This window comes from Pavona decussata, unplaced genomic scaffold (genome assembly GCF_977016875.1).
Source record: "Pavona decussata unplaced genomic scaffold, jaPavDecu1.1 SCAFFOLD_300, whole genome shotgun sequence".
In the NCBI taxonomy this organism is placed as follows: domain Eukaryota; kingdom Metazoa; phylum Cnidaria; class Anthozoa; order Scleractinia; family Agariciidae; genus Pavona; species Pavona decussata.
In genome coordinates this window covers 1,585,821-1,613,154 of record NW_028145697.1, presented here as the reverse complement: position 1 = coordinate 1,613,154, position 27,334 = coordinate 1,585,821, and the positions used below count along the sequence as shown (strand labels likewise).

General features: G+C 38.2%; 3 protein-coding genes across 4 annotated transcripts in view; 1 reads left to right on the top strand and 2 right to left on the bottom strand.

The window, feature by feature from the left end:
• Nucleotides 1-27,334, bottom strand: part of LOC146454547 (uncharacterized) — a 76,124-nt gene that overhangs the window by 16,967 nt on the left and 31,823 nt on the right. For both annotated transcript variants that reach the window (XM_085095329.1, XM_085095330.1), the window contains exons 12-16: nt 27,109-27,282; nt 26,097-26,282; nt 25,279-25,461; nt 24,157-24,408; nt 23,379-23,573 (exon numbers count right to left, since the gene is read on the bottom strand). In XM_085095329.1, coding sequence (XP_084951455.1) covers nt 23,379-23,573; nt 24,157-24,408; nt 25,279-25,461; nt 26,097-26,282; nt 27,109-27,282 — 990 coding nt within the window. The remainder of the gene's footprint in view (nt 1-23,378; nt 23,574-24,156; nt 24,409-25,278; nt 25,462-26,096; nt 26,283-27,108; nt 27,283-27,334) is intronic.
• Nucleotides 2,355-8,823, bottom strand: LOC146454549 (uncharacterized). The gene is made up of 7 exons (XM_085095333.1): nt 8,407-8,823; nt 6,341-6,402; nt 5,286-5,380; nt 5,076-5,176; nt 4,132-4,307; nt 3,380-3,553; nt 2,355-3,127 (listed from the first exon to the last, which is right to left on the bottom strand). Exons 1-7 carry the CDS (start codon nt 8,821-8,823, stop codon nt 3,028-3,030), a joined length of 1,125 nt encoding a protein of 374 aa, XP_084951459.1. The 3' UTR covers nt 2,355-3,027.
• LOC146454548 (uncharacterized) lies at nt 8,884-21,817 on the top strand. The gene is made up of 5 exons (XM_085095332.1): nt 8,884-9,127; nt 9,239-9,373; nt 13,232-13,320; nt 15,394-17,719; nt 19,323-21,817. The coding sequence occupies exons 1-5, from the start codon at nt 8,884-8,886 to the stop codon at nt 19,628-19,630; spliced, it is 3,102 nt and encodes a 1,033-aa protein (XP_084951458.1). The 3' UTR covers nt 19,631-21,817.

Here is a 27,334-nt window from a genome sequence, read left to right as displayed (position 1 = left end):
TACCGCTTGGTTATAACGAAAATGCAACACTTTTAATTAAAGCTTCAAGCTTCATGCAGGCAAGAAAAGAAGAACCCAAGCAAGATAAGAGGCATTGCAGGCCTTAGATAGTTCATGGGCGTATATATATATATTGATTTTTGCTCGGGTTGTTTGTCTTTTGTCTTTTTTTTCCTTTTTCCTTGTTTATCAGTTTTCTAATCAAATATGAAGCTGTATCTCTTCTCTCAACCTTCAATCAGCTGCCAAATATTTGTAGAATGACGAGAGGAAGGAAATCAACTCAATTCTTGAAAGGAACAACTCGTGATCTGTTCTAGCGCATTTCGGAAACAAAAATGCGAGAACTCGAAAAACATTAGCCTAATATTTTTTCAAGTTTCAATTCATACCGGCCTTCTCTGTCTCTGGCGAGAGGCACTAATCGACCGTTTCATTGCACTGGGGGTGATAATTTGTAACAAACTTGACAATGATGTCGTTGCTTCTGCTGACAGACAAACATTTTTGGCTTTTGAAATGACAGGAAAATTTGCGTGATACTTCCAGTAAGAGTGTCAAGAGTGTAATTTGTAATAAGTCTAATAAATCCACCTGTTGTTGTTCCTTTCAAGTAAGGGTTCGCTTAAGGCCCGTTTAAACGGTTTTAGCATTTGCTTCAACATGCGTTCAACACAGTTGTTGAATCAAATGTCGGGGGCGTTTGAACAGGTAGTTCAACATTGTTGAAAGCGTAAAAATGTTGCAATCTTGTTGAAAGTATGTTGGATTAAATTTAAATTGGTTTAAACATCGATTCAACACTCTTTTGTTCTTGAAAGTGTTGAATGGTGTTGAAACCGCTTGGACACTCCATTGAACTTTTGCCAACATCAGTTCAACTTTTGTCGAACATATATTGGACAAATGTTGAATGTTGTTATCTGGTATGTGGCTCTTATTATTACATCTCATCAGATTAAGGTTACCTTATACCTTCAGAGGTGTCTCTCGTCCAAGCGATGTAGCGACGATGTAGCGCGTCCAGTTTAAACTGTAGATACCTAAACCCATCTATCAAATTAAAGCTTGAAGAGCTGGCTATCAAAATTTACCAAAAATTTTGAAATATAATGAATTGCCGAATTTTTAGCACTGTTTTCTCAAATCAATTTTTTTTACTTGGAAAAGACATTTTAAAGAGCTAAAACTCAAAGGAAATTTGTTCGTTTGCCTTCAAATTTGGACAGTAGCTAGGTTAACATATAAACAACAAAAACATGTCTACGAATTTTTTCTTTCGAAATATTTTTTCTCCGAGAGCGAATTTTGTACGATCACTCCGCATTTTTTTTATCCTATTATGAAAATGTTCTGTAGCTTTTCACTGCGATTGAATATGGCAAAACGCAGACACGTTTTTTTTTAGCGCTTTGGATCCGGAAAATGAGGAGCAAATTAAATTAGCAAAAAATAAAATTCGCTTTGACTTGTAGCTTTCAAAAGGTGATTCGGACGCTCACATTTAGAGGTCGTGAAAAATTCGACAATTCACTTAATTTCAAAACTCTTGGTATAGTATGATAGCCAGCTCTATAAGCTTTAATTTGATATAAGGGTTCAAGTATCTACAGTTTAAACCGGACGCGCTACATCGCTTGGACGCGAGACACCTCTAAAGGTTAAGGGTAATCTTAAGCGGGAATCAAATTGGGTTCCTTGCTCAGCTGGACGCCTCTTCGTATCATCATGTCAAAGGAGCAGTGTTATCTCTTTTTTTAATTTTACTGTCACTTTGAACGGCCAAAAAACAAATTTGCTTCCAATCGACGGAAACGTTAAAATAATGGTTCAGTGATTCAGCCGTGGAAGTGCTCCTTTAAGCAAATGCCTTAAGTAAATGAACATAAGGAAAGGCATAAACTAAAATACGCTATGATTTATTCTCGTTGGTTTTGTCATGGCCACCTTGCAAGTTGCAATGTAGGATAGAATCCGAACTACAAAAATAAACAACATAAAACCTACCTGCTTATAGATATTCTCGCAATGCAATTACGTAGAATAACCCAATCGTGGGATCGGGCGTCACTTAATAACAAGCCAGCAAACGTTAAACAAGTACGTCTGGTAATTCGCCGGCAGAAATATATCACTGCGTAAAATCCTCTGTATACGGACCCTTACTTGGGGCGTATACAGTCAGTATACATAGTGGTATACGGCAAATATAAGGATGTGTAAGGTTCGTATAATGACCAGTATACGTCAGGGTATGCCAAGAAAATAACAGGACCGTATACATCTGTGGCATAATTCCTTAGATTTCAGTATACAGGTCAGTATACATCATGTATACTGTGTGAGTCATAAGGTATACTGGTGTTGTATAGCAGGTATGTATACGGGTTCTAATACTCTTTTGTGGATTCCTTATTTTTCATGGTTCATATCAGTATACATCATGTATACTGTGTGAGTCATAGGTATACTGGTGTTGTATAGCAGGTATGTATACGGGTTCTAGTACTTTTTGGTAGATTCCTTATAGTTCAGGGCTCATATCAGTATATATATATCGAATACTTCGTGAAGAATAATGTATACTGAGGGAGGGCCTACTGAGTATACGGCTGTTATCCTTTAGTTTAGATCCCTTTCATTCAGGACGCTACTTTTTATTCTGAAATGTAGTTTTGGCATTATTATATTACCATTTCCCCCACTACAACCTGGAATATAAACGAAATTTTGGAAACTAAAGAGCGGGACAAAAGATGTTACGAAAGGAATAGACCCCATGAATTAAACGCTTAAATGATGAATAGAAGCAAGTCTTTATGAAGAAAATAGTTTTATTTACATCTTACAGCACCTCTCATCAAAAACGTTCTGTAACGAAACGCCAAGAAACACAAAAATCTAAGGAAAAATCAAGTCTAAATTTACCATTTTTCAAAATCGCATTATAAAACCTGATAAAAAAAAGAAACCTACATGTCATTTTTTTACAAACAGACTGTTGCTATTAAAACATACTAAACTAGCTTAAACTTCTATTTCTTCCCATGCATTGTCTTCTTCGGAACTTTCTTCTGTTTCGTGATCATTCACCTCCTCTTCGGAATCCTCATTGTCCTCGTTGTTTCTGTCAATGAAAGTTGACATTGGTTAACTCATTGAAACATAATAAACTTGAAATTGTTAACTACAGAGCAAATTTAATTCGACTTATATTTCTTTTTTGTTTTGTGCATTGTTTGTTTAATTTATTTCTAATAAAAGTCATAATTGATAAATAAATCGTGCCATTTCTAGTTTTCGAAGAACGTTGCACAGAAAAAGAGTGTTCCGGCCTATTTTTTTTCTAGTAGTTAAGTCCATGAAACAATTAACATACCCCTCTGCCTCCACCTCCTCTCTTTGCTCAAGGAGGGCCTTCCACTCGTCAGAAATTGCCCACTTGGGCGTACTGATTGGCGGTTCTTTTTCGGATGTCTCCCCTTGTCTTGCGTTGGTTCGTTTCCATCTCTTGTTTACGGAGTTCTCCGATTTTTGGCTTCTCTTATCAAGTCTAAGAAAAGAAAAAGACATTAATTTAATACAAGTCTTTCAACAACATCGATAACAAAAGTACTGTGAAAGCTCTATTAATCCCCCGGTCTCTATTAACCCCCTTCTCTGATAAGCCCCTGTTTGGAAGTCCGTCTTAGTAACAAGCCAGTCCTCCCCCACCACCTTTCTTGAAATATGAGATTTTTTAATAAGTCCCTCTTATTCCCTCTCACGAAATCCATTTCATGCGACCCAGTTGGTTTGTTTTTCAACAAATATAAAACTCAGACGCAACTGGCGTTTTGCTCCTCTTTATTGAATATTGAAGTTGTACCGTTTTTGTTTGAATCTTGTATAAAAACTATTTTAAGACGGAAATGGTGTGTTCAAGATTTGAAATAAGCCACCTCCCCACCTCTATTAAGCCCTCCTCTCTAATAAGCCCCCCCCCCCCCCCTCCGTAAATGAGGAGGGGCTATAATAGAGCTTTTACCCTGGCCTCCAAAAACAAATATATTAGAGAAGATTTAGATTCAGTTGAAACAGGATTTTTTCCCTTTTTATTGTATTTTTTTTTTATTAATAAGCATTACTTACTTGTTTAGAAAGGTAGTGAGCAATTGGCTGCGGTAACCAGGCGGCCTTGAAATCCAGCCCTCTTCACCATCATTGCTGCTGGCATCCTCGTCCGTTGACATATGCTCTTTTGTAAGTTTTGAAAAGGCGTGGGCCTCCTTTTCATCCTTGACCTGGCTCTTTCTCCTTTCGTATTTCTATAGCAAGAAAGGAAAGATTGTCCTTGGTACGGTTTAACTAAGATGAGTTAGTTATAGGGGGAGTTAGAAGGTAAGCATTTTGGACGAATGGAGGTATATGTCGTAAAAATGGACTATTTATATCTTTCACCGACAAAAGGAAAGCTTGTCAAACACAACGCACTTCAAAAGAACAATAAAGAAATGGAATGTTTTGGAAAATCACAGCCCTTGCTCTACTATGAAAGAGTAATCGTTACTTTAATAGGAGATAGACATTGTCACGGTTCAGTTTGGAAGCCATCTTGGCGGGTAGGCAAACATAACAGAAATTACACTGAGTCTTCGGCGTATGCGAATCCGTTGTCAAAAAAGTGCGTGAAGCTTGTTTCTCAGCAAAAAGTTATATTGCTAATTAATGGTACTAGGCAAAGGTTTCCACTGACAAAATTTGAGGGAATTGGCTCTGCCAGAAAACGTTCTCTGGGTTTTTGAATTTTCCATACATTCATCTGTAATTCTTTGCCGCGGGCTGAAAAATTCCCGGGAAAAAGCCAGATAACATTTTGTGGCAGAGATAATTCCCTTAAATTTTGTCAGAGGAAACTTTTGCCTAGTACCATTAATTAGCAATAAAACATTTTGCTGAGAAACGAGCGTTTCACGCATTTTTTGACAACGGATTTGCTTAAAACCACTGTAATTTCTGTTATGTTTGCCAAGGTCTATTGAATCATGAACTTTGTAGATTTCTTTTGCGCGGACAGATATAAAAATATCACTTACCCTCTCTTTTCTTAGGTTTATTCTTTTCCTCTTTTTAATGTCATCTGTAATTTTTCCCAAAGCAGTTCTGCGGAGGTGCTCGTGGTACTTTTTGGCTGTTTCTGTAAAGAATCAAGGAATTTATTAGTCCAAGTAGGAGACATCTTTTGCGAGTTTACAATGCCGATGATTCAGCTTTGCAGACTTGTGATATGTTGCACTGTTACCTACTTTCAACAACAGCTCGGGTAAATCCTCGCCCTGACTGGCGACAGAGCTCTTCCACAATAAGTGCAGTTACTTTTTTGTTGTGAGCACTGCTGACCCTAAAATAAATATAAAAAAAGGTATTAGATTATTTTAGTGCAATAAAGTAGCTGGCGTACCAAGCATTTCAGCACGAAGAAAAACAGTGTTTAAAATTTTCGTTTAGGAGAGACGTTCGAAAAGAACATTTTTTTCTTACTCTTCCCCTGTATTTGTTTTATTTTATTTTTTTATTTTAGCCACATTTCCAGTAGCGCCTGTTAGAGCTGCATATTCAGAGTGTGTAATTCAAGTCGTCATGTTATTGGAGGATTGCTTTGGATTGCTCTGACTGTGCAGGTTATTTAGTTAGCATTTCTAAAATTGCTGATCAAAGAACAATAACGCTGGGCCAAATGACATTAAATTAACCGACAACGCACGAGGGTTGATTATAGCGGTTTTCAATTGATTGTCGTAAAACCAAAATCCAAGCAATTGCTCTAGCCAATCACAACAAACCGAAAAATTACCCACGCCAATCTTAATTGGAAGCAATTACACTTAAGCGCGGGAAAATGCGCGGTCGCAAGTCGCGATTAGTTTTGGTTTTGCTTCCCACTGGTTGAGAAAGTGGCGCGAGTTTCTCTGGTCAATTAGAGAGCGCAACAATGTAAAACCAAAGCATACGCATTTCACTTTTATTGCTCAATTGACCGCTCTAGTAAGCGAGAATACACAAGAATTAATGCCGGTAGCCGAGAACGTCTAAAACTCGATAAGAAGCCGACAATGCACAAGAATCGATGAGTAGCCGGAAACTAACAAGGAATCATTGAGTAGGCGATAACGCGCGACACTTCATGTGTAGCCGAGAAGCTTATGTTGCGCTATAAACGTTTAAAATGCGTAAGGTAGTGGCCAGGCCATGGGTTGGTGTGCGAGTGTGTCACTTGCTTCAATTGATTGTTTTAAATACAAAAGCGTCTTTAAAAATTACCTGCCAAATAACGATGATTCTAATTTAACAAAATACTCACACTTCCCTTCCTCTGTACTGCTTGGCGGTATCACTGCTGTTGTGCAGCTTGTGAACTTCCTCCTAAAAGCAGACCCAAATACAAGTTGTGGAGCGATTGCAGAATACCCGGCCCACTAAATATCTTACTTGAAAAACGAGCGCTCCCGCAGTCCCTGAGCGATGAATATTTAAATGAAGTGAATAAACAGCCCCGCAGTCCCAGAGTCGATGAATATTTAAATGAGGTGAGTAAACAGTCCCGCAGTCCCAGAGTCGGTGAATATTTAAATGAAGTGAGTAAAACGAGCGCTCTCGCAGTCCCGCAGTCCCAGAGTCGGTGAATATTTAAATGAAGTGAGTAAAACGAGCGCTCTCGCAGTCCCGCAGTCCCAAAGTCGATGGGTACTTAAATCTAAGTTTCGGCTAATGGATTTCCTTGTCTCGGTTCATGGATTAAAGAACGAGTTATACTCATGTGTAGAGTGCTTGTTTCGGTTCATGGATTAAAGAACGAAGTATATTCATGTGTAGCGCGACGACTGCGCGGGGAGCAGCATTAAAGAACACGACTGCGGGACTGCGGGAGCATTTGGTGGGACGGGTATTCTGCAATCTAGCCCAAGTTGTGAAACTGAGAAAAATATTTTAAACTCAAGAAAAATTTCCATAGAAGAGTGACTTTTATGGTTACTCTCGCTATATGTCAGGGGCACCCAACGAAAGTTTTCTCTCAAATCCTTTGAAACGAAATTTTAGTCTATCTGGAGTGCCTTTAAAGCTCTGTAGGTTCATTTCGGGTCGCGCTATAATATTTTTTATCTGTTCGGTCGTTCTAGGAGAGCTTGAGTCTTTTCGAAATTACTAGGGCATCTTTGTCCATTTCCCGAAAACCGTAGGTCTTATTTCCTTTCCGAAAATCTTAGCTGACCTTTTTTCGGAACCGGAAGCGACATTTTTATCAATCCGAAAACACTAGGCCTTAAATTTCCCATATCACGAAAGTTCGAAGTGAAAATTCCCTTTCGAAAATTGTAGTAGACTGCAAGCAGTCCCTTTCTGGTTAGTCGAGATGGTGTACTCATAGCGCAAGCCCCCTTCCGCTCGTATGCTCCAGTTTTTTTTTCGCGCTGGGCTATTTCGCGCGACCTGTCGACTATCCAGAAAGGGACTGCTTGCAGTCTAAAATTGTAGGGGATTAAGGGCCTTCCGAACAGATAATTTACCGAAACGATCCGTTGGGTGCCCCTGATATGTATTAACTTTGGCTTTGTAAACTACGTTTTGTAAACGGGGATTCAGTTAAACCTGGTTTCCAAACGATCGCAGACAATCGCGGATCGCAGATCTTACACAGGTTTGTGTTCGTCTACGATCAGTTGCTACGACACTGGGGATAGAGCACTTTACACTCCAGCCAATCCTAACAGTACGGTACATACACTACTAGAAATTCAAGTTATCTGCGGCAGATCTGAAAGCAAAATTCTGTAATATCAGAACTGCGTACGTACTAAAGATATTGCAGCGAACGAAAATTCTACCATCTGGATCAATATTCTGTTCATTGAGGATTTTACAATCTCATTGCCCACAAACAGTTGGTACTTTTGACAATTTCCTTTGACTGAAATGTGCGATAAAACTTTGCTTTGCTATCGTTTGCGATTAAATGTAAAATAACCCTCTTTGCGATAGCTTGCGTTCACTTGCGGTCATATGAAAACCAGGCTTTAGGTTGTGCCATGACAAAAGTGTCGGCTCCTTTTTGAATCGCAACAAAATTTCTCACCTTGGTAAATACGCCGAAAGATCACAGATTTGAATTTGTAACTGACTTTTTGAGACCTAAAGCATGCTATAAAGACTGTTATTCTGACAAATTTAGCGTCGAAGCTTTAAAAATGAAATCATTTCTGATTCTATCGATACTGCGTGCGATCAGCTATGTTTAGTAATTAGAGGTAAACCTTTAAATTCGAAGTTGGAACAAAATCTCCGTTGTAGCCGATGAGATTCATTGTGCGCATCGTGACTGGCAACACCGGTATCCAACGTTTCGCAGTTAAAGATAAGAAGTATACTTACTTGAACGACAAGAGATGATTTAGGTCTCTTCCTCTTTTTTGCATGTCCACTGCTGCACCGATCAGCTTCTTCCAAATCGCTAGTTGATAATGCCATCACCTTGTCGTCAAGGGCATTGACTTTGTCCGTCAACTGTTCGATCCGCTCGTTTGAACTTTTCACAGACTGTAGAAGTTCTTCTATCGTTCTTTGGCAGGCTGTAAGACCAGAGATTACCTGCTGCATCGTCTCTCGATTTTCTCGCGAGGACAGTGGAGTAGAGTCGCTAGACCGGCCTGAACTTGAAGACGATCGATTCAATCGGTTGCCGACAGAACTTGCTCTCGAACCCGAACCGCTCGAACAGGTCGGAGTTAATGACGCTGAATAGAAGTTGCCACCACTGCCGTGATTTAACGAGCTGGAAGCTTGACGCATGTTTGCGAAATCAAAAATACTAGGAATAGGAGTCGGAGTTAACAGTGCCGCGGCAAAGCAATGAGGCGACTGATTTCCCGCCACAAACCCATCATTCAAAGCGGCCGCTTCAGCGATGTAGCCAAGCCTTCAGTCGTTGAACGCTTCTCGAAAGAAAAAGTGAAAATGGACAACAAGTCTCCCACGAATGACAAAACTGTACATAGATCGAAAACGAAAAAGCGATTGTGCGAACACCGTGATCGTTTAGTCTCAATCCGGACTTACAATGCGCACAAACGAATGAAGACAACAGTAATATTAGGTAAGCGAATTCTCAACAACGTAGCACGTGTTGTATTTTGTTTGATCTGCTTTATATGCAAGCTAAAGCTGTGGCCGTTTATTTAACATTAACCTTACTTTTCGCTTATAGATACACCCAGTATATCGCAAAGGCACGATTTTCATTCTGATTCAAGTGACCTCGAGTTTGACTCTTCAAGTGATGAATGCCCTGAACCCCCTGCAGAATTTGAAGCGCTTTCCACCGAAAATCCAGAAGATCTAGGTAAGCTTTATACCTATGCATACATAAATTATAAGCTTACTATTACTTGATCTTTTGATCAATGTATGTAAGGTTGAGTTGGCTGAATAATCATCACAGTTATGAACACTGCTTAAGCACTGCTTAAACATAACTGCGATGATCATAGCCAGGTTCACGCTCTTGAGTGCATGAAGGGTAATCAGTAATCAGGGCAAAAAATTACAGAGAATATAAGAGGAAAAGTTTGTTTAAGAATCGGTCAGTGTAAAATGCAGACTGCAGACTGTAGACTGGGGGTAAAACGCAGACTCGGGGTTAAATGCCATCATGCTTACCCCTTAATATTGTTCTATAAGTGTGGGACTACGTGTACTATGATAATTTATTAACAAATGAGAAGCCATCTAGCAAACACAATCAGAAAAGAGAAAGACAAAATAATACAGGTTTAGCTCGTTGAGTTTAATACTTACATGTAGTTCATAACTTACATGTATTCATCCACTATGGGACTGTGGATTGCAGTAGCACTACACTTTACTACTTAGCTCTATTCGTCCACTATGGGACTGTGGACCATGGTATCACTACTCTTGTTCAGTTACATATTCACCCACTATGGGGACACTGCAGACCGCAGAAGCATGCTCATACCACTTATATTCTCTGATTATTTATTAGCCAGAGCTGATCATGACTGCAGACCACAGACAACAGTTTTTAGAGTAATGCAACTTCCAAATTGCTGGGTATTATGAAGTTGCTTCATATCATAAATCTTGCTAATCAAACTGTTTGGTAAATGAACTTGATCAAACATGATAAAACTCAATAAAACGATTGGGTTGGATGAGTTTGATAATCCAAAACAATCGGACCAATAAATTGTTTCACAGAATTTGATAGGTTTGATCACCCATCAAGAAATTTAAAATTCACCCTTAAGTCACTAATTGAACTCAGTCAAACTATTCAAAGTAAATCAAACACAATTGAAAGAATTATTGGGCTTCGTAACTCAACATTTATGTTCAAACTCAAGCCTGTGATTGAATTTGATTTTGAGTGTCAAATATAGGATGTGGTTTGATTAAGAGTGAATGTCAGTAAAAATCGAGGAAAATCAAAAATATGTGGCCACGGTCAGAAAATCGATTTCGCTCATACTTTGTAAGTTTGAAGGCCTAGGTAAGTAAGTAAAGGATATAAGGTTAGTTTTTTGAAACATTCCATGTAACGGCAGAAAACCACCAAAAACGGTCACCCTACCAGAAGCTCGGATTTCACCACGCAGGAGCTTGAAATTTTACATTTTTCAGTTTCTCGCTACACAGATATTTACATAGCTGTGAATCTTTCTTTAGTATAATTTAATTCATCGATTCTTCCTCAGTCAAACAATAGTAATTATTTTCATCTCTGCTCGTTTGTGAGCGAACTGAGCTCAGATGAAGTAGACACACTTTTCTCTATCACGCAAAAGTCTAAAATAATCCAAATTCAGCGAGAAAAAAAGCTGACCAGTAGTGTTTCAAATCCTCTGATACTTTGACAAAAGACAGTTCAGTCGTCGATTTTTAGGTGTATGGTTTAAAATCTTTTGGATCTAGCAGAACTTTTGCACAAACCCCGATCAACGTTTGACAAAATTACAATTCAGTGCCATTGAAATCTACAACTCTACATCACAAGGCATAATTCAATAAATTAACTCCTCGGCCAAAGTTTGTATAAAAAGGCTTTTTAACAACGCTAAAAACATTCTAAAAATATATGGTCTACACAGTTACCACAAACCAACAAACACCAAATTACCACAAGACAAAATTAAATCTCACTCGCTCCCTATATCTGCAGTGTCACGCACGAGCGACTTGGCTACAATAACGAACAGATATTTACATACCTTGATTTAAAATAAGTCATATTTGCCAGATTTCCCAGTGAACTTGTTGAAGAAATAGAAAATAACTTGATAGCAATACAATCTGGAACAATTAAAATAAATTTAATTAAGGATGAGATTGAAGCTTTATCATCCTTCGACAACCAATCGGAAGTAACCGTTCCACGAAAAAAGAAAATATTGCATCGTTCTCTAATTATAAACAACCAAATCTACTTATCCATATCTCTGAAACATTACCTCTAAAGCCAGAGTTGATTGTTGGGCAAATTCACCAACAAACAGAACAACGATGTCTTGTTCGTTTTTACTATTGTCGGTGGGATTTGCGTAGGGATTTGTGGCGGAGACGAAAGCACTAGCTCCTGGCTCAACTTCCGTCACACCACCCAGAAGTAGAATTTTTTTTCAAAAGCCAACGAAGTTATTGGAGATGGTTGTCTGTCCTGTTCAGAAGTTGTTTCGGGTCACTCTGAAGGAGCTGTCAGCCGCGTTGGAAAAGGAATATATTATTTTGTGCCAATATGTTGTTGATGGTCATTTTGTTATTAATTTCTTCCCTCTGTTATCCAATCCAATTATCATAATTCACAATTATTCCACGAGCACGCGTTGGATATGAGATGATAGATACTGAGTGAGTTGCCTATAATCATCCCATATCCAACAAGCGCGAGTGGAATAATTGTTTTATTAAAAACAATCAAGTAATATTGGTAGGCCTTGCTGATTTCCTTTTAAAGAGCAACCAGAAAACAATTTATGGTCGCTTCTTCTCGGGCATGGTATAATGGCTCATATACCATGGCCGCTCAGCCAATCAAAACCCTGGAATTGCATTACACAATGATCCAGTTTTTAATAACAACCTTTATTTCGGTTCATGTCTCCCATTTGTTATGGATTACGCTTATATTATTATATAAGCCAATGTTCCGGTCTTTTTTTAAATAGTTCATTTCAGCTTCGCAAAAAAAATTCCTTCAGAAAGATGTAAAAACGAAAAAAGGGATGGCAAACTTCATGGATTGGAGGAAATAAATTCATTTCCACAGCTGCTTCAGAGTGACCCAAAACAAGTTCCGGGATAGTGCAAAAATTACTTTTTAACCTTCACTATAAGCTGGACTGATAGTCATTTCCAGTAAATCCGTCGCCTTTTGAAAACACTCATTCTTGCCAAAATCGATTCTTCTTCTGTTTCAGCTCTGAAAAATTTCAAGGCCTTAGTTGAGATGTTTTGTATGCTTGTTACACTGTGTGAGTGGTGTGACGGAAGTTGAGGAGCTAGATCCCACCGACAATAGTAAAAAACGAATAAGACATCGTCGTTCTGTCTGTCTGTGAACTTGCCCAACAATAAACTCTGGTTTTAATGTTTCAGCTAGAGATATGGATAAGTAGATTTGTTTATTAAGAGGCAATGCAATATTTACTTTTCGTGGGAAGTTACTTCCGATTGGCTATCGAAGGATGATAAAGCTTCGCACCCTTAATATAATTAATTTTAATTGTTCCAGGTTGTATTGCTATCAAGTTATTTTCTTTTTTTTTCAGCAAGTTCACCGGGAAATCTGACACACTGTTTAGTAAGATTTTTAAAGTATGACTTATTTTAAATCAAGGGATGTAAATTTCTCTTTGTTAGTGTAGCCAAGTCGCTCCTGCGTGACACTGCAGATTAGGGAGCGAGTGAGATTGAATTTTGTCTTGCGGTAATTTGGTGTTTGTTGGTTTGTTGTACCCATGACGGAGGAAGAATGAATCGACTTTTTGACCATGGCCACGATTTCTTTGATTTTGACTGATATTCACTCTTAATATCATCAGGCTATATATGGACAGTCAAATAGTATAAATTATAATCAGGGTGGAAAAATTTGAATGGACCTTCTGACATCTCTCATGCTTAGTAAGGTTGTTAATGCCTCTTAATAATAAGATGTACATATAATTTGTCATGCCATTAGATACATGTGATAGTCCTTTCTGTGGAGAAGATTTTGGTGATGGTGAATTTTCAAATGCAGAGTCATCTGACAGTGTCGAAGATTCTCATGTGAGTACATGTTCTCAGGAATGAGCCACATAATAGGGTATTCTCAGTTTTCAGAGAGCAAGATTGGTACATTGCAATAGGAGTGTAATCTGTTAATGTATTTTGAATGCTGGTTGTCATGTAAAAATTATGTAAACGTTTAAAGTCGTCCTTGGGTAGCATGTTTTCAACAAATACATGTACAACAATTCAAATGAGGCCTTTTGCTTCTTAAAATACTTTATACTTTGTCCGAGCTATCGCGAATCCACGGGATCGTCGGGGATGACAATGAGGATGCCATGGATTGGTGAAACAATAGTGTGCTTCTTGCTCTTTGAAAGTTCAATTTTTGTCAATTTTTTAACATAAAGTACATAAAATGGTATCTTGTGGAATTCAACCGTTTAGTCTGAGAAGTAAGACAGGCTATTTGCCCTTGTTACATAGAAAACCCACACTTGAAGTCTGCTATTGCTTGATAGAGTAGCCCAAAAAAGGGTGGTTCAGATGCTTCTGGCATTTAATCATGGTCCCAGCAACTATATGAATATGGTTTTATGTAGCTGAATAGACCTCATTTTAGGTGACAAGGTTTTCATTTATTTTAATAGACAGCCCTCTTAGCTTTTAGTATAAAGACCAACTCCAGGTTTGCTGCACATACAGTCAGTGTCATCCAGTGGTAAACTTTTAAGTACTTAGATAATTGTAAGATAATGTTGGCAGATCATATTCTTCTGTTCTGGAATTCAGTAATTTCCAAACTTTCAGTGAATTCCATGGTATCTTTTTGTTGTCATGATTGCCAAATGAAACTGCTTAAAAACTGCAGCTGCTAAATTTAGATTGCAGTCCATGGATTACAGTTGTTTTGGAGGTCATATTGTAAGATTAATATTAATTTTTTTGCCAAATCATTTGGCAGCGAAAAGCCAAACCTTTGCTAAATCTACTAGGCCTTCTAACAGTTAATAATATTTATCGCCTACAAGTGTTGAAATTCTTGCATTCATAGCATAAAGGCCTCCTGCCTGAAGTGTTCGACAACATGTTTCAATATGCTAGTAATATACATGGCTACAACACAAGATATGCAGCTAAGCATAATCTTTATAAGCGGAACGTACGAACTAATGTAGGTAAACAATAATGGCAACCGATATTTGGAAAGACCTTCCAACTCCTTTAAAAAAAACTCATACAAAGTGTGTCTGCTTTTCCGAAACAAATTATACGTTATTTACTGTCAGAACAACAAATGAACTAATTTTCTTTTATGCTGACCTCGTAACATAAGTTAACATTTGACAATTAATAAGTTCTTCCTTCCTTTTGCTTTTTCATTTTTTTTCTCTTTTTTTTTTTTTTGCCTGCTATCTAGAACCTAAATTAGCCAGGGAGCTAAAAAGATAACCAAATGGTTCATTTAGCTTCCTTGCTTGCACATTATTTTAACTAATAATTAATTTAATTCTATGTATTACCACTACAAGATTGTAAGAATCAACTATGTACATTAAAAAAAAAAAGCACAAATAAAGATTATTATTAAAGATTATTATTATTATTATTATTATAGAATGTTGCCTTCACATTTGAGCTTTTTTTTTTTTTAAAAATTTGAAGTGAAATTGATTTCAGACCCTGTTAGCATGTAAGGTTAAGGTTCCTTTTTGTTGTTGAGAAGAGAGAGCCTGGTCAGTGGTTTCATTAAGGGTAGGGCACCAGGTAAATTATCCAGCTGTGAGCACAACCTTACCTACAAGTAGTTGTTTTCCACTGTGGGCTTCCAACATGACTTGAATTATTGAGATCATTTGCATCGATTTGCCCTCCTGCTACACATCTTAATGAAACACTAGGCTGGTAATACGTATCACCACCTTAAATTCTGCTCCATAATTGTGGTTTGAAGTCACATTTGCTGGGTGGTCACATGACTACTTGCAAACTTGGTCTCTCTCCTCAACCAAAAAGGAGAAAAAGAAGAGAGAGAATGGGATCAAAGGTGACAGAAATTGAGTATGTTGTTGCATCATTTAATTATTCCATTGTCAAAAATTAATAATACAAAAAATTACTTTTCTTTAGAGATCTGGTAGTGATGATGCTGAGTTAAGTTTTGATGAGCTTGGAATGTTGTCATCAGAGGAGGAGGAGGAGGAGGAGATGACTAAGATCACAGGATTATCAGCGATCAGCGGTGCAGTGGTTAAGCTAGTAATCTTGTTCCTGATCTCTTGGAAAACACTGCACAACCTTTCTGATTCAGCTTTGTCCATTTTGTTTGCCTTTTTGAAGAAGTTGATAGAACTGTTGGCCAGAATCTCTCAATCAAAAGTAATCAAGGAAATTGCAAGCTTATTGCCTAATTCCTTGTTCATGATAAGGAACTATCTGGGTATAAAGAGAGAGGACTTTCAAAAATACATTGTCTGTCCGAAGTGCTCAGCCGTTTACAAACCCGAGGATTGTGTGAAGACTATGGCAAATGGGAGGAAAAAGGGAAAGCGTTGCAGTTTTGTAGAATTCCCAAACCACCCAAGAAGAACCCAGAGAAAAACTTGTGGTGCTTCCCTTTTCAAGGCAGTGAGGTCTAAGAGTGGAGAACTGATTTTAAAAGCTAAGGGAGCGTTCTGCTATCGTCCTGTGAAGAAGACTCTTGAAGAGTTTTTGAAGCGGCCTGGGTTTGGAGAAAAGTGCGAAGAATTTAAGAAGTCATCTCGAGATCCTGACCTCCTTGGTGATATTTATGATGGAAGAACATGGAAAACCTTTAAGAATGCAGAAGGAGAAGCTTTTTTTGATGCTCCTAACACTTTTGGATGCATGTTAAACCTTGATTGGTTTCAACCCTACAAAGATTCAGTTTACAGTGTGGGGGTCCTTTATCTCAGTTTCCTTAACCTGCCTCCTCAAGAAAGAAACAAAGAGGAGAACATTGCTATTGTTGGTATCATTCCAGGTCCACGGGAGCCCAGCCGTGATGTAAATTCCTTTTTGGACCCTCTTGTTGATGAATTATTGGACTTCTGGGATGGAGTTTGGATAAATACCCCCACTACTGGACCCAGGTTTTGTCGACTTGCTCTACTCTGTGTGACATGTGACATACCAGCGTCTCGTAAATTATGTGGCTTTTTAAGCTTTAGTGCAAAAATGGGTTGCAACAAGTGTAAAAAGGAATTCCCAAGGTCATCATTTGGCGAAAAGCAAGATTTCTCTGGTTTTAATCGAGACAGTTGGACCTTACGCTCCAATGCTGAACATAGAGAGCAGGCATGGGCAGTCAAGAATTCAGCATCCTCCAAGAAAGACCGTGAAGGAAAAGAAAGTAAATATGGCGTTAGATTTTCTTCTTTAATTCACCTTCCTTATTTTGATTTTATTTCATTCGTAGTCATTGACCCAATGCACAATTTGATGTTGGGAACTACTAAGAAAATGTTAAAAATTTGGAAGGAAGCCAACTTGCTAGGTGAAAAGGAATTTAAACTCCTTCAAAAAAGAATCAACAAGTTGAAGGTACCATCCAGCATTGGTAGAATTCCATCTAAAATAGCATCAAGCTTCAAAGGTTTCAAAACTGCTGACCAATTTAAAAACTGGGCCTTAGTGTTTTCCACCTTTGCACTAAAGGACATCCTTCCAGATGGACATCTGCAGTGCTGGAAGCTGTTTGTCAAGGCCTGCAGAATATTGTGCTCCACAGTAATACCAAGATCACAAGTCAAAGTTGCTGATGAGCTACTCGTAAAGTTTTGTCAAACTGTTGAGAATTTGTATGGTTCAACAGTTATCACGCCAAACATGCACCTTCACTGCCATTTGTGTGAATGCATTCTTGATTTTGGCCCCGTTTATGGCTTTTGGTGTTTCTCATTTGAACGCTATAATGGAGTCTTAGGATCATTACATGTAAACAATCACCAGATAGAGGTGCAGTTAATGAGAAAATTCCTGGAACGACATCAGCTGGGAAGCATATCTTGGCCAGCAGAATTTAATGGCTTTAGCGATATGCTATCAGAAACTAACAAAGGCTCACTGGCACTAAGCAAGAGGAATCATCTTACACCGGCTGAGTATCAAGAAAGTATTAAACTGAAAAGCTGCACTGGAAGCAATCTTTTTCATTTGTCATTCGTGGACAAACATTTTATTCAGGCTCTTCCTCCCTACAAAGAAGTTTACTTGGCTGATGATGAGGTTGCTGCATTAGCAAAAATGTACAGCTTCTTGCACAAAGAAGATAGCATTGTGTATGTTCCAAAGTTTGTGCGGAAATGTGCTCAGTTGAATTTGTATCACCAGAAACTTGACTCACGATACTCAAGAAGTGAACGATCTGCCTGCATTCTGGCTCGATGGTATGGTTCAAATCAGTTGGACACAAACTCACTGGATTTAAGGCCAGGTAAGCTGTGCAAATAAGTGTCAAATGTGTAGTTTCACAAAATAACCATACTGCCCCCACAGAAGAGATTGGCAATAATTCCTAAGGGTGAAGGGTTCTCAAAAACAAACAAACAAACAAATTATTTTAATGAAATGTATGAAGCTTGATTGGAATTTCAAAGAGGTAGAGGGATCTTAGAAAAATTCCCTTCCATGAGAGAGGTACGGATATTTAATGTAACCACACAATATATTATTTTTAATGGCATGAAATCAGAAAGGGTTTACAAGTTATATTTGAAGATGTATCCCGAAATATTATTTTGCTGACTTTTCCTACAACAATGCCAGAACAGGGAATATAATGATGGTGTGTTTAAACATCACCTCAAGTCAAGTTGTGGTCAACGTGAGGTCATATTAACTTGAACTGCAGAATGCTAGTTATTAAAGTCGCAAAATGGCTATTAGGGGTATAGAATGGTCATTGAAAAATAATGGGTCTCGGCAAATTTCCGGCGGGTCTCTAAATCTCGGCGTCTCAAACTGGAGTCTCGGAATCTCGAGCTCGAAAAAATAAAGCGGGTCTCGGAATCTCGCGTTTTGAAATTTGAATCTCGGAGTCTTGCAAACCAAGTGAAAATGAATTAACCGTCCTAAACAGACAACAAACAATAATCTTGAAAAACGGCTCAACATCGCAATCGCTTCTGCAGCTTCTGTGAAACATGTAAGCTTGGATAAATTCTGCATCATAAATTGCCGTACTACATGTATGCTTTTCGGCAGTGTTAGTAAAAAACACGTTTTGCATCGCGGCATCTCTGGCTCGGATTTAGAAAAAAGGATTTTAAACGAAGGTCTTGGATTTTACCATTCTATACCCCTGCTATTGTGTAGCAATCAACCGCAGCCTTTATTTTCTCTGGTCCTTGCCGAAAAAATCCTAATTTCTGGAATTTATATTAACCTCCTTAAATTTGTTCAAAAGATTGAATTTTTACATTATCTGACAATCTTAATTCATGTCAGCATACCACATAGACGCTCTGCAGTTTGTTTAGCAAATTTTTCTCAACTGCTAGTATGGTATGTCAAATTCTAATTAAAGTTTTGACAATCAGTCAAAATTTTGTACATGTAAGTGTTTACAATTATTTTTTTGGTGGGTCCAGAATAAAAAGATATCTACATGGTACTTAACTGCTATAAATTTGAAAGTTGTGTGCTTTTGCAAATCAGTCGCTTATATTTCAGGTAAAATTTGCCGGTGCAAACAGATGTAATGCTTTAAAAACTAGTAGATGGTGATCTATAGACAAAAACCTTCATGTGGAAAGGTTTAGCAGGAAAATTGGCCATCATACTGTATTTTTTAACTATGTGATATGATGTGATATTGTACTACATGATGTATTGGGTTATGAGATATGAATGATTACATGACAGGATATGATGACATGGCATGGCATAGCACGCATGGTATGACATGGCATGGCATGGCATGGCATGATGTGACCTGACATGACGTCATGACGATGTACCATGGCATGATGATGTGACATGGCATGGTATGACATGACATAAGAAGATATAATTAACACATATTTGTTTACATGCAGGTGTTGTACAGTACTTTTTCCAGCATACTGTCACCATTAAATCCCCTGCTGGCAAAATGGTGGACCTCCCATACACTCTAGCCTGTGTTCACTGGTACAAGCTTCACCCACATGCAAGGTTTTATTTTGGCTTACCAATTCAGGTCTGCCTGCCTTCATTTGAGGTTGAGTCAGTGGGAGCATTCATGCCAGTGTCCAGGATTGACAGTGTCTGTGTTGTGGCTGATATGCGTTATGATCTCAAAACTCCCAATGGTAAAGAGAGAGTTATTGTGGCTGTTCCACTCGATGTTAAATTTCATTTATGAAGAATAAACAGTACACTGTACTATATCAAATTACTGTATGGAACCTGAAGTCTTTCTTAAATCAATGGTATCAACACGGGTCATTATTTTAAAATAACTCTGTTAATTATTACAGTGAAGTAATTTCAAACAGGGCCACAGCATGAGCTGCCACTAAATGAGTCAACACTAGTCTTTTCTCATAGCCAGACCTACATGGAGCAGAGTTTTTGATGTTTGATGTTAGGCAAGTTGTCATGCTTCTGTTAACACTACATGATTTGCTAATACAGGCAAATTCAGAATTACACAATTCCTCTTTCTTCATCAATGTGTGCTTATGTTCTCATTGGTCAACAAGTTTTGCCCTATTTGAAGTTGCTGCACTGTAAACATAAAGTAGAACAATTTTAAGTAAAAAATATGCACAGTTGTATAGGAGTGGAAACTCCCCTATGTGAAAACCAATGAAATGTTTTAAGCTCCTGTTTTAAGAAAGTTGTTCGAATTTTCGTTTAAATATTTGCTGTAGGCCTTAATTTAAAACCAAAGACAGAAAATGCCTTTTTTTCCTTTACCTTACTGTTTGTAGTTGTCACATGTTCATTAAAAAAATGTTGCAGTTTGAAGACTGCAATAGTTGTCTCATTTTAGTGGCCACAGAAGGTGCTGTTGTGGTATTTTAATAATTGTTCAAGATTCTTGCAGAGCAGAATGCAAGTAAAATTTTCAGTGTAGTTGATTAACATTGACAAGTTTCTGAAATAATCTGTGAAATTCTCAGCTGGCTTCCAACTTTGAGGAGTTTTTTTGCACGAAAAATCTTTATTTTGATACAGCTGTAACAAGCAGGTGTATTTCTTTGCAGTACTAAGAAATGGTTGTACAAATAAGTTATTATAACAAACCATCTAAAAATATAATTTTTTTGCTCAAGTCAATCTAAGATTTTCTTTCTTTTAGCTATTAACTTATTGTGCAAAGTGCTTTGCATTGTAGTCCTTGGCAATAGAGTTATCAAATAAATTTTATTACCATTGTGATAAACTACATGGGGTTAATTTTCACTGTATCATTCATTTTTGTGGGTTCTTGGTGATATAATTTCTATGAAAGTATGGACTTGTCATGATCAAATTCCAGTCAACTGGTGTTCCTGGCACATCAAATCAAATATTTTCGTTAATACTCCGTAGTGTTTCATATCAGAGGGCCTCGTTAAAAATTGCTAGCAATAAGTTAGCTGCCCCAAATTACCACAAAAGTGAACAAGTTGACTCAAAAGACAACTACTTTTGAACACATTGCAGACCTATATGAAAAACCTGTACTAGTACAGTGGGCACGAATCAAACTCACAAATTCTCAATCATTTGAAGAACAATTCCCTTTTATAATTTGACTCAAATAAGTGTATGCCGTAGAAGACCCAGCGGGTTCAAACGATAAAAGTTCCCTAAACGACAACTATACCAAATGACCCATCCTGCATAATAATAAACACTCCTTTTCTTCGCTTACCAGCAATTGAGTTGGACTTAGTCAAAGCATATAAGGTTTCATTTCCATCAGTGTATGGAAGTCTACACAGGACAGTATACACTAGTATAAGCAAGTACAGGTATACTGTTCATTATACAGACCGTATACTCAAACGACAGTATGTATTTCTGGATTTTAACTGTCACTGACAATAGATACCTAATGATTGCCAGATTCTTTTTCTGGCTATTTTTTATTTTGCTAGTTTGATGTTTTTCATTTACATATGTTGCTTCTAAAGACTAATTTAGCAAAGCATATCCAACTGTCCTGTCATACATACTACATAATTAAGCCATTGCCAGACACAGATTTTTTATTATCAAGAACCGGTTATTGTTGGATATACAGGTATCAAGCAAAAACAATAGTTTGTGGTTATAACTGGTTATTCCTCCTTTATTGTTACCTGAACCAAATATATCTCAAAAATTTACCATTGGGGAATATCCAAAAATATTTTCCCCGACACAAATGACTCAACCAGCACAAATGACCCAACCGACACAAATGACCCAACCCGCACAAATGACCAAACTGACACAAATGACCCAACCAGCACAAATGACCCAACTGGCACAAATGACACAAGTGACTCAACCAGCCCAAATGACCCAACTGGCACAAATGACCCAACCAGCACAAATGACCCAACCGACACAAGTGACTCAACCAGCTCGAATGACCCAACAAACACAAATGACCCAGCCTGCACAAATGGCCCAACCGAGACATATCACCCAACCAGCACAAATGACCCAACCGACACAAATGACCCAACCAGCACAATTGACCCAACCAGCACAAATGACCCAACCGACACAAATGACCCAACCAACACAAAGACCCAACCGACACAAACGATCCAGCCAGCACAAATGGCCCAACCGACACAAGTGACCCAACCAGCACAAATGACCCAACTGACACAAATGACCCAACTAACACAATGGCCCAACCGGCACAAATGACCCAACTGACACAAATGACCCAACCAGCACAAATGACCCAACCGACACAAATGACCCAACCAGCACAAATTACCCAACTGACACAAATAACTCAACCAGCACAAATGGCCCAACTGACACAAATGACCCAACCGGCACAAATGACCCAACCGACACAAATAACTCAACCAGCACAAATGGCCCAACTGACACAAATGACCCAACTAACACAAATGGCCCAACCGGCACAAATGGCCCAACTGACACAAATGACCCAACTAACACAAATGGCCCAACTGACACAAATGGCCCAACTGACACAAATGACCCAACTGACACAAATAACTCAACCAGCACAAATGGCCCAACTGACACAAATGACCCAACTGACACAAATGGCCCAACCGGCACAAATGACCCAACCGACACAAATGACCCAACTGACACAAATGACCCAACCAGCACAAATTACCCAACCGATGCAAATGACCCAACCAGGTCAAATGACCCAACTGGCACAAATGACCCAACCAGCACAATTGGCCCAACCAGCATAAATGACCCAACCAACACAAAGGGCTCAACAGTGACACCAATGACCCAACCGACACAAATGGCCCAAGTGACACAAATGACCCAACCGACACAAATGACCCGTTAATTTGTGTATGAAACAATTAGTTTATGAAACCACTACAATTGGAATAAGACACATAATAAGTTTTTCTTTTACTTTGTATACGGTAATGTATAATCAGCAGTACACGCTTGAGTCATATACCAACATTGTCAGCAATTTTGCAGAAAATAGTGCGTTAGGTAACTTTGAAGTGTAAGAAGCATTGTAATCTTCAAAAAACACCCAGTTGAAAGCTTCATTCAAACTATGTTGACTTCACTGTAGAAGTGACCTTACACATTGTGTACCGGTAAATATAATTTTCAGTACACAGTTGTATAAGGTATAAAAGTATACTGAACCTTATACAATCCTTATACATATAAATCCTTATACATCAGTACATCTTTCCGTATACACGATGTATAAGGCTTTATTATACCGCCGTATATTCGACATTTCATGCAGTGTATAATTAAAGATTTGGCTCAGTTTTAGACGGGCGTGTACTGATGTGAAAAAGCTATCTTTGACTGTTAGAGAGTAACAATTAGACGACAAGAAACCTTAGCGTGGAAAATAATCAGTAAATTGCTTGTCAGTAGATAGATTACAAATAACAGTAAGAGTGGTTTCTTAGTTTTCTATGAATACCAACCTTGACATACCGGAAGGGGATTGTTCCAGAATCCTGGAGGCCTGTTCTCATAGGCCAAGCACGTGACATTTGATGAGCCATTCAAACGGTGACCAATCGCGCAAGAGAAGGTGCACACTGCTCCATAATGATTTCCACAGCTATCCATTCGTAAAGGACCTCTAGGATTTACCTTCAGCAATGAACAATTGATCACTGAAGACAGGAGATGTTTTATTAGCTTCGTAGTAAAGGTTAGTTTTTTTTACGATAAAGAAGACAAGTCATTACAAGCTGGCGAACGAGGTACTGATAGATTAAATGCTCATGACCAAGGTAAGACATTTCAATGAAAAACGTAGCATATGAGAAGCTTTACTTTTGATTTTTTATTATTGTTGTTTTTATTTCAAATATATCCATGAACTTTCGAGCTTTGAAACATTTCGACAACCCGTCGGAGGTCCAACAGCACAACGCGTAAGTAATAACTAGTTCCCTACTAAGCCATTGATTCAGAAGTAGTAGTCCTTTTTAGTCACGTTACATTGTTTTAAGGTATACATGCAAAATAAGAACCAAAATGATTGTACACATAAGGTGAGCTAAATAGTGTGTTCTTTACTTTGCACAGGCCAAAAATTTGTTATCTAATTAAGGTTCCTATACGCTGTTCATCAAACAACAGAAGTATGATAGCATTTTCAATGTTAACAATGGTCGCTACAAGAGTTTAACTTTATGTTGGATAAAGAAAAACAAAGACTGAATATTTATATATGTCAATATATATTGATACCTGCCAATTCGATTTTAAAGAAACAAGTTGCGGTATTTCCTGATTGGTCCACAGCAGTGTATGTGATCACGTGAGTCCCTTGACTAAGCCTTCGAGGTGATTGATAGTTTGACGTCACCACAGGTGCGATCCCTGAGTTGTCGGTAGCAGCAGGCTCGGTCCAATTCACTAAAGCTGAAAACTTATCTCGTTCAGCATACGCTATAATCGGATTCCCAGGACATGATACACCGAAGGTTGGTGGCTGCGAATCTAAAATAACGAATATTACACTCATCACATAACCTTAGATTTGCATGAGTCCAAACTGTTTTTAAACGCAAATGAACATTTGAAACGAAAGGCCAGTGGTACTTTCCATTTGGACAAAATTTCCAATTCAACTAGATAAAAAGGAAAAGGGCGTTTGCATTTCTCAAATCAAGTAAGGTTAACGAATTACAGTAAACTTAAATGTTTTTCAATAATATCAAAATTATAAAGAAACAAACAAATTGAACGAATTATAACAAATTATTAAATTATCGCATTTAAAGTGTAGTACTTAGTTCGCTAACCATGAAATTCAAACTCATTTCTTTGTACATTAATGCAATTCACAAGCTTTCTTTTTTTAATGCAATGTGGTTAGTTTATTTTTTAAGCAGGCGAAGTTTGCACATACGTTCAAATTCCCACTCACAAAAGTAAAATACGAATTGAGCAACGTCGTAGAACGTTTACTACAAAGGAAATCTGAAAAGATTTTATCGTGTTTCAAGCGATATTTCATAACGCCGTGCTCCTTGTTCATAATGCTATATGATCAGCTCTAGTCGCAAAAATTACCAACAAACCGATGTCTAATCGCACCAAAATTCGCAGATAGTTAATAACTGCACTCGAAATTCTCACAGAAACGCAATAACAATTGCCAGTGTAATCACCCCTAGCCATTATAATAGCCAGCGAGCAGACGTGTCCTTTTTCCCTCCCTTGATATTCCGCTTTCTTGTTTCATGTACGAGAAGCTTAGCTTACTTAATTCCAGGCTCGTGTATAGGGGATTCAAAAGCCGTAAGTTGCAGGGAATGCAGATTCAACCATATTTGCAGTTGAATGGTTTACTGAACAGACTGTTACCTGTGCAATTAATGTCGTTTTCATTCCATTCCCCTCTTGACGAACATGTTTTAGTAACACTTCCAGTTAAACTGGTAAAACCAATCTCACAGGAATACTCGCAACTTGATCCATAAGTAGTGTTACAAGAAGGGGTTAGCAGTACGGCTCTTGGTGGAGTTTTCAATGGAGGACAGTTGATAACTTAAAAACAAAAAGAAAAATCCGCCATTAAATGTCTCTTATAACCAAAACAACTATCATTACCTATTTTAAAATAGTGATTGTTAAGAGAAGCTCAGATTTATGAAGTTACCTGAGGACGGAACATAAGATCGAGACCATGATAGCTAGCTAATCGTTTCTAACCACAAATTCGTAAATTAAATAAGTTAACGATGGTTTAAGTCTAAACTTAAGGACATCCTGTCAAGATAAGTCTAAGGAGAAGGTCTTGCAGAGTACTTATAGCTCAGGTCTTACAATCAAGAGGTTCCGGGTTCTCTTTCCGCTCTGGCCGCTAGCTGGAGTTGTCTCTCGGTAACTCCGTTCAACCCCTTGCTTCTAAATACACGGTCGCCATAAAAGTCAGTTCTCAAGCTGCCATCCCTAAAGTAGCCCGCTTCTCCAACTCCCACCATTTGGAAGTTTTAATTTGTTATGGGTGAAGGGAAATATTTTTTCCTATCTCCTATTTGATCATGGGTGAAACGCTCCTCATGAGGAGAGGATATTAAGGACATGCATTACTATTCAATTACCCCACCTTTACATCAAGAGTACGTCTGCTTGTTTAATTACTAGTTTCTATTGGTTTCAGAAATTTATGATCTATTTACTTTGACAAGTTGTCTCTTGGCCACTCCAGTGTCCGTTTGCAAGACATGTTCTTTCTGAAGAGCCAAACTTGTTAAATCCGGGATAACACGAAAACAGACAGACCGTGTTGTAAGTTTCCGTTATTGTCCCTGTGCAGCCTTGTCGGACACCATTGGTGGGTGCTGGTAAGGCTGGACACTTGACAGCTGTAAGAGGTAAATTATTGATAAGTGGGCCATTGTTACTCTGATTAACCATACGTGAGTTAATAATATTTATTATGTAGCTGAACTGGTGCGCGCTGAAAAGAAGCATTCTGATTTACTTAATATATAAACCTGAAACGCATGGATTTTTCTTCAACCATTATTTGACACTTCGATTTCCCACTTTTCCTTTACACACAAAATAAGAAGTAACAAACGCACACACAGATCATGTCAAAATTTCCGCAAAGAAAGTCTACATAACTGCACTCCAATTTGCACGGGGTTAGCCCCTGGATGTTCTAGGGAGTGTGTGCGTGTGTCTTTGGGCGGGTGGGGGAGGGGAGGTGGGGGGGGGGGTCTAATAATAACTCTTTTTTCTCAACAGCTGTTACTTTCAACAACTTGTTCCAGATCTTCAACCCCTGCTAGACCAGAGGGGGAGCGGATTCTACCCGCGTCGATTTTGAATCTGAATAACATTTTAAGTATTTGAGCAAACGCCCTAAAACTTCGGGACTTTTTTAGACCTTTATGTGAAAAAACTTTGATGATGTTCATTGACTTTGAAATAATGGAAACCAATTTTTTACAGGCGGTTTTTTCTGAAAATATAAATGACGCTGACGTAGATTTCCTCAAACAACGAAACTTTCTAACAGTAACAAACTGCATTATCTGACAAGATTATAGGCTGCTAAATAACGTTACTGCTTCCTGCGTATCCTCTGCTCTATCATTGTTCGCTGTGATGCCTTAGTTCCATTTCCTACATTGAAGTCTCTAGCTTACGTTGCATTAAGATTCATTTAACTGGCGAACTCACCAATACAATGCGTTAATGTTCCAGTCCATGAACCATCTCTGTTGCACGTCAGTTTGCTCTCGCCACTCAGTACGTAACCCTTATCACATGAGAACTGGCAGGTTTCTCCAGGTAAATTGGTGCAAGGCATTAAACTTCCACGGAAGGGAGCAGACAGCGAAGGGCAGCGGTTTACTATTTTTAAAATACCGAGACACATACAAATATTATTTAACATAATTAGTTG

Coding starts and splice junctions, on each gene's coding strand:
- LOC146454548 (XM_085095332.1), top strand. CDS start 8,884: ATGAGGCGACTGATTTCCCGCCACAAACCCATCATTCAAAGCGGCCGC. Junction 9,128..9,238: donor GAAGACAACAGTAATATTAG/GTAAGCGAATTC, acceptor TTTCGCTTATAG/ATACACCCAGTATATCGCAA. Junction 17,720..19,322: donor CTCACTGGATTTAAGGCCAG/GTAAGCTGTGCA, acceptor GTTTACATGCAG/GTGTTGTACAGTACTTTTTC.
- LOC146454549 (XM_085095333.1), bottom strand. CDS start 8,823: ATGCGTCAAGCTTCCAGCTCGTTAAATCACGGCAGTGGTGGCAACTTC. Junction 5,381..6,340: donor CAGTACAGAGGAAGGGAAGT/GTGAGTATTTTG, acceptor TATTTATTTTAG/GGTCAGCAGTGCTCACAACA. Junction 4,308..5,075: donor TAAACCTAAGAAAAGAGAGG/GTAAGTGATATT, acceptor TTCTTGCTATAG/AAATACGAAAGGAGAAAGAG.